Here is a 7,500-nt window from a genome sequence, read left to right on the forward strand (position 1 = left end):
GGTTATGTTAGGTTATGTTAGGTTATGTTGAGGGATGCACCGAAATGAAAATTCTTGGCCGAAACCGAAAACCGAAAATGAGGAAACCAAGACCGAAAACTGAAACACCGAAATAAATGATTATGCCAATTATTAGTAGGCCTACCATTGCATTTATAGCTATGACTGTGTACTAACCTCACTAAAATCAAGGCATTGCAATTCAAAGAATAAATCAATTCCAATTATTAAAAGTATAAAAATATTTATTTAGCACTGAAAAAACAACAACACCGTTTTCCGTTTTGCACTTTGCAGACGGTCCCTAAGCTCGGATGATAGCCGACAGCTCATAGAAGCTGTCGGCACTTTGCGGACGGTCCCTAAGCTCGCTGATAGCCGACAGCTCATAGAAGCTGTCTCATAGCGAGCCGTCGCTAAAGACGGCTCGTTTGGGTGAAAACAAGGTTGTAGCTGGTTCTCTAGATTACTACATTTAGCTAGAGGTGTCATTTGTTTCACAATGTTTCACTGATGATCTATGGAACCTATAGATATATAGAAATATGCCCACACCGCAGACATGTTGGCGCAGAGGCGCTTATCCAGACAAGCGTGTGCTGGCCGCGGTTTTTGTTTGCGTCATCACAATTTCCTGTTTCGGCCGTGTTGTTTCGGTGATAAAAGTGTTTCGGCCGAAAGCCGAAAATGCGCTTTTGGCCATTTTCAGCCGAAAATTTTTCGGTGGCCGAAATTTCGGTGCATCCCTAGTTATGTTCAGGTTATGTTCAGGTTATGTTTAGGTTATGTTCAGATACTTTCGGTATGAAATAGGCCTGGGCAATAAAACAATAAATTATCGTATTGTGATAGACTTTTGATCAGTATCAATATAAACATGTTCAATATGTATCAATAAGAGACTGGACCACCGAATCTAGCAGCTGGGTTTGTTACACAAACACGGTGCCATACTTATTGTAATAATATAATATTTGAGTGTTTTTCATTGTTGTGTCGACATTGCAGTATTGATCAATGAAGAACAGTGGAAGTTCGTATTAAGTGTTAAACAAGTGTTTCAATCCAGCACAGTGATTCCTAGTCTTTTAGGTCATTCAAACGATCAATAGTTATCGATATCGATCGATATGATCCATTTATATCGTGATATGCCTTTCAGCTCATATCGCCCAGGCCTAGTATGAAACATTAGAGGAGTCCTTGGATTCCTCTTCCACTGGATCAGGTTGTAAATCATCTGCTCAGTGCTCTCAGTGTGTGGTTGACCGTGTGTGTCTGTGTGTGGCGTGGGCGGTGGGTGGTTCAGACTCACCCTGGACTCTGCTGGGGGGCTCTGGGGCCCAGGGAGGGGGGCGTGTCCTCCCTCTCCCTCCTCCCTCTTTCCTCTGCTCCTCGCGCTCGCCCTCCTCTCCTCGCTCTCTCCGGTCCCCACTTCCCTCCCCCTCCCTCCTCGTTCTCTCCCCCTCCTCCCCCCCCTTCCTCTCCTCACTCCTCTCCCCTCCCTCTCTCCTCCTGTCCCCTCCCTCCCCTCCCCTCTCCCCCCTCCTGTCCCCTCCCTCCCCTCCCTCTCTCCTCCTGTCCCCTCCCTCCCCTCCCCTCTCCTCCTCCTGTCCCCTCCCTCCCCCCTCCTCCCCCCCCCCCCTCCCTCTGCTGGTGGATGGCGTGGTACAGCCTCCCGAGGGGCGACCCCGGGGTCTCCAGCCTCCTCTGGACCCGGTCGGACCCGAATGCCCGGACCAGCCGCTGGGTGTCCACCGTGGACGCCCCCGAGCCCCGGGACGTGGAGAGGGTCTCCGAGCCGTCCCGCTCCGCCGGGAACCGGTGCCGCCCCCCCCCGTGGGAGGGGCTAGAGTGGGAGGAGGAGGCGGGGCTTAGGCTCTCCTCTTCCTGTGCCGGCTGCGCGCCACTGGGGGCGTCCGTCGTCGTCGACGCCCGTGACCTCTGACCTTCTGCCCTCCGGAGGACCTGACGTAGACACGCCCCTCAGAGCGCCCGGCCCCCGCCCCTCCTCCCTCCTCCCCCTCCCCCTCCCCCTCCTCCTCCCCCCTCCTCCCCCTCCCCCCTCCTCCTCCTCCTCCTCCTCTGTGGAGGAGGCGCTCCAGGCGCTCCAAACGCATCAGGAGGGACGGCTCGCTCTCATTGGTGGAAGGACGGGAATCCAACAGGCTCCGCCCCTCGCTGAATCTTTGCCACAGTTGGTCCAGAGACGCAGCGGTCTGCTGCGATTGGCCGGGCCTTTGGCCGAAGGCCCTCGCTCCCTCCTCCAATCCCGACGGAGGGGCGGAGTCGTGGGCGTCGTGGGCGTGTCCTCGCATCGTCGAGGTGCCTCGGTCCGTCTGTTGAAACGCCGTCGGTCGAAAACTCCCCACCGCTCTCCTCCGATTGGCTGTCGCCAAAAGAGTGGAGGGGGCTGGTGCCCTGGTCTCTGCTGGAGCCGGACAGGTGCATGCTGGGTACCGGACCAGAGGACAGGTGCATGCTGGGTACCGGACCAGAGGACGGATGATGAGGTGGTGAGCCGGTGTCAGCTGACCGAGCACCTGGAGAACACATGAGCCGGTGAGTAGGACCTACCTGTGTGTAGAGGTCTACCTGTGTAGAGGTCTACCTGTGTGTAGAGGTCTACCTGTGTAGAGGTCTACCTGTGTAGAGGTCTACCTGTGTAGAGGTGTACCTGTGTAGAGGTGTACCTGTGTGTAGAGGTCTACCTGTGTAGAGGTGTACCTGTGTGTAGAGGTCTACCTGTGTAGAGGTCTACCTGTGTGTAGAGGTCTACCTGTGTAGAGGTCTACCTGTGTAGAGGTCTACCTGTGTGTAGAGGTCTACCTGTGTGTAGAGGTGTACCTGTGTGTAGAGGTGTACCTGTGTGTAGAGGTCTACCTGTGTGTAGAGGTCTACCTGTGTGTAGAGGTCTACCTGTGTGTAGAGGTGTACCTGTGTGTAGAGGTCTACCTGTGTGTAGAGGTCTACCTGTGTAGAGGTCTACCTGTGTGTAGAGGTCTACCTGTGTAGAGGTCTACCTGTGTAGAGGTCTACCTGTGTGTAGAGGTCTACCTGTGTGTAGAGGTGTACCTGTGTGTAGAGGTGTACCTGTGTGTAGAGGTCTACCTGTGTGTAGAGGTCTACCTGTGTGTAGAGGTCTACCTGTGTGTAGAGGTCTACCTGTGTGTAGAGGTCTACCTGTGTAGAGGTCTACCTGTGTGTAGAGGTCTACCTGTGTAGAGGTCTACCTGTGTAGAGGTCTACCTGTGTGTAGAGGTCTACCTGTGTGTAGAGGTGTACCTGTGTGTAGAGGTGTACCTGTGTGTAGAGGTCTACCTGTGTGTAGAGGTCTACCTGTGTGTAGAGGTCTACCTGTGTGTAGAGGTCTACCTGTGTGTAGAGGTGTACCTGTGTGTAGAGGTCTACCTGTGTGTAGAGGTGTACCTGTGTGTAGAGGTGTACCTGTGTGTAGAGGTGTACCTGTGTAGAGGTGTACCTGTGTGTAGAGGTGTACCTGTGTGTAGAGGTCTACCTGTGTGCGGGGGCAGCTGGCCGGGGGCCCCGGCCGTCCTCAGCCTCTTGCTGTAGACCCCCTCGCGGTGTCTGAAGCTCACGCCCCGCGCCACTCCGGGGTCTGTGGTCCCCAGAACCCCGGGGCCGAAGCGGGGGGCCACGGCGTCATCGGAGCCTGGGGGGGGGTTGGGAGGGGGCGGGGTCGGAGGGGAGAGAGAAGGGTTGTGAGTTACTGGAGCACCGCGTCTCTCCGTCCTTTCCTTCCTCACGCCAGGAAGAATCAACTGTCGTGCCGGCCTCTCTGAGGTCCTCATCAGTGACGGCTAGGGGCCGGGGGGGGGGGGGGGGGGGTGTCTTTGTCTGACAGCGGCCCAGGAACATAAATAATTCATGGGGGGAGGAGCTGGTCACAAAGGAGCAGCAGCAGCTGCTGGTGGTGGTGGTGCTCAGACCTCACTGACTCTGAACTGATCCAGTATGTACTTGTTTACAGTCCAAGACGTCACAGGTTGATGTTTCTGTCATGTTACAACAAATCACGACGATTAAAGATACAGAACAGCATCCTCGCAGACAGCACCGATGTGGTTCCTCAACGCCCAGGTTGTGTCTTCTGTTCCATGTCTGTCATCACAACAACTCCCGCCTACCAGTGTTGTGCAAGTTCACACTTCACACGAACTAGTTCAAAGTTCAGTTCATACAAAAGAAAATGAATAAATTCACGTTCATAGTTCACCGATTCAGTTTTGCACTAGTTCATGTTCAGTTCATTAACAGTTTTTAGAAGAAAAACTGTTGGAGTATTCTGTGCTTATCTTTTAAATGAATCCTCTGAAAAAAATATTTAACTGATATGCTTCCACTACATAAGCCTTCTAGGCCACTAAGATCCTCTGAGACAAATCTGTTAATCATCCCCAGAGTCAACACGAAACATGGGGAAGCAGGATTTAGTTACTATGCAACAAATAGCTGGAATAAACTCCCTGAGGATTTAAGACTTGCCCCAACTCTGACAGCTTTTAAAACAAGACTGAAGACTTTTATGTTTGCTTTAGCTTTCTGCTAAATCTTAAATCTACAATGCTTCTATTTTTTATTTTATTAGTAACTTTGCCTTTATTTTCTCACTTTCTAAAATGCATTTTTTTTTAACTCTGCCTTTCTAAAATGTTTTTTTTTAACTTTGCCTTTATTTTCTATCTATTTTACTTATCTATTATTTTCTTTTATTATATGACAATGTTTATATGTGAAGCGCTTTGAGTCTGCCTTGTGTATGAAAAGTGCTATATAAATAAAGTTGCCTTGCCTCTCCATTACCAGCTGCCCATCACTACAATCTCAAATTGTTGTCGATATTATTTGTACACCTCTTTCATTCATCACAACTAAGGCAGTAACTCTATTCAATAAACATGTCATCTGGACCCAAGCATCAATTCAGAATGGAATGGCACAAAATCTGAACTAGTTCAAGTTCTTTAGTTAAAAATATGTTAAGTTCAGTTCATAGAAAAATGAACTTGTTCAATGAACTAGTTCTTTTGAACTAGTTCATGCACAACACTGCCGCCTACTGCTGTTGGTGTGTAGCTGGGTGGGGGTGTGTGTAGCTGGGTGGGGGGTGTGTAGCTGGGTGGGGGTGTGTAGCTGGGTGGGTGTGTGTGTAGCTGGGTGGGGGTGTGTAGCTGGGTGGGGGTGTGTAGCTGGGTGGGGGGTGTGTAGCTGGGTGGGGGTGTGCGTACCTGGGTGGGGGGTGTGTAGCTGGGTGGGGGTGTGTAGCTGAGTGGGGGTGTGTAGCTGGGTGGGGGGTGTGTAGCTGGGTGGGGGTGTGTAGCTGGGTGGGGGGTGTGTAGCTGGGTGGGGGGTGTGTAGCTGGGTGGGGGTGTGTAGCTGGGTGGGGGGTGTGTAGCTGGGTGGGTGTGTGTGTAGCTGGGTGGGGGTGTGTAGCTGGGTGGGGGTGTGTAGCTGAGTGGGGGTGTGTAGCTGGGTGGGGGGTGTGTAGCTGGGTGGGGGTGTGTAGCTGGGTGGGGGTGGGGGTGTGTAGCTGGGTGGGGGGTGCGTACCTGGGTGGGGGGGGTGTGTAGCTGGGTGGGGGGTGCGTACCTGGGTGGGGTGTGTGTAGCTGGGTGGGGGGTGCGTACCTGGGTGGGGTGTGTGTAGCTGGGTGGGGGGTGCGTACCTGGGTGGGGTGTGTGTAGCTGGGTGGGGGTGCGTACCTGGGTGGGGGGGGTGCGTACCTGGGTGGGTGCTCTCCGCGGCGCTGCTGCAGCGCTCGGGGGAGAAGGAGGCCTCGCTCTGTGGAACGTAGAAGAGCTCCTCGCTGCCACGGGGCCTGTAGGGCAGGAGGACCGGGTGGGCTGGGGGGAGGAGAACGGAGAACGCAGAACGCAGGAGAACCACGTCAGCACAGAACCACGTCAGCACAGAACCACGTCAGCACAGAACCACGTCAGCACAGAACCACGTCAGCACAGAACCGAGAACCGAGAACCAAGAGCCGAGAACCGTAGGACGGCCGCAGCAGCAGAACACGACACCGCGGAACCCGACACCGGAGCACCGGGCCCGCCGAAACCCCACCCCGTCAGGAGACACCACGGACCAGGGGTGGAGGGTGAGACACGACGGACCAGGTGGTGGGGGGTGAGACACGCTGGACCAGGGGTGGGGGTGAGACATGACGGACCAGGGGTGGGGGTGAGACACGACGGACCAGGGGTGGGGGGTGAGACACGACGGACCAGGGGTGGGGGTGAGACACGACGGACCAGGGGTGGGGGTGAGACACCACGGACCAGGGGTGGAGGTGAGACACCACGGACCAGGGGTGGGGGTGAGACATGACGGACCAGGGGTGGGGGGTGAGACACGACGGACCAGGGGTGGGGGTGAGACACGCTGGACAGCTGGATTCATATCTGGACTTTATTTTCTATTTGACCATTTAGTGTGTATTTTTTTTAAAGGGGAAATTTCAAAGTTCTCATTTAAAAAGTGTTTTTTTTTGTGGAGAGAAATTATGAATAAATGCATCATGTTTTCAAACTCAAAAATAATCGTTTGAATAATCGAGATTTCAATATTGACCAAAATAATCGTGATTATGATTTTTTTTTCCATAATCGAGCGGCCCTAGATGGGGGGTGGGGTCAGAGGACTCAAGGGCTCCTTATGTCTCCACGTCGACGCAACGCCAGGGGGGTGACGGACCCCTGAAGTCCGTGCAGACCCTCCTTGCGTCCACCGTGAGGGTCCGCACGTAACCTCCCAAAAATCGTAACCTTCAGTCGAGGCGACGCAGACGCAAGGGGGCTGTGATTGGTCCGCTCACTAAAACCCCCACGCAGAGTCATAAAGGTTCACGGACTGCGTGGAAGCGTCTGCGTGGTCGTTGCGTTCCACGTGGACGTGGGAACCATGAAGAGGCCTTTAAACTACAGATCCACGATGTTGGTGGTTAGAACCAGAAGTCATTGAGTCATTTCAAGGATTAGTGCGTATTAAGGTAGGACTACAACTGAAGCATTCAACACGACCTCATTTAAACCCCAACTGTGCATCCTCACATGCAAATGTTTCTTATTGATTATTGATTTGATGATAGGCTCCGGGGGGGGGGGGGCCTACCTGGACTGTGAGCAGCTCCCGACCGCCGGGCTGGAGTGAAGGATTGTGGGGGGCGGCGGCTGGTGGCGGTAGAGGAGTTCCTCGCGAGGTCCGCCGTCAACCCCGCCCTGAACAGCGTGGAGGTGTGGGCTATCTGCGGAGCGTGTCCTCCGATTGGTTCCCTGGTGTCACATGGCTTGGCCGGAGCACCACCACCAGCACCAGCACCACCACCAGCACCACCACCAGCACCAGCACCACCACCAGCAGTACTGGCAGCAGTAGCGGTGGCGGTGCTGACGGTGATGCGTGGCAGCGGGGGGAAGTCTCTGGAGGGCGGCCCAGCTGGGAGGGCTCCGTCCCGGGCCGGGGGGGGGGCGGCGGCGG

General features: G+C 54.2%; 1 protein-coding gene across 1 annotated transcript in view; it reads right to left on the minus strand.

The window, feature by feature from the left end:
* Positions 1–1,644: 1,644 nt before the first annotated feature.
* alms1 (ALMS1 centrosome and basal body associated protein) overlaps positions 1,645–7,500 on the minus strand; it is a gene marked incomplete at its 3' end in the record, with an annotated part of 17,661 nt that continues 11,805 nt past the window's right edge. Inside the window, 6 exon segments of the mRNA XM_084482154.1 lie at positions 1,645–1,985; positions 2,145–2,543; positions 3,518–3,673; positions 5,745–5,864; positions 7,135–7,329; positions 7,387–7,500. The exon segment at positions 7,387–7,500 is cut by the window's right edge and continues 526 nt beyond it. Coding sequence (XP_084338280.1) covers positions 1,645–1,985; positions 2,145–2,543; positions 3,518–3,673; positions 5,745–5,864; positions 7,135–7,329; positions 7,387–7,500 — 1,325 coding nt within the window.

Source organism: Micromesistius poutassou (assembly GCF_964030765.1).
Source record: "Micromesistius poutassou genome assembly, chromosome: 17".
Lineage (NCBI taxonomy): Eukaryota > Metazoa > Chordata > Actinopteri > Gadiformes > Gadidae > Micromesistius > Micromesistius poutassou.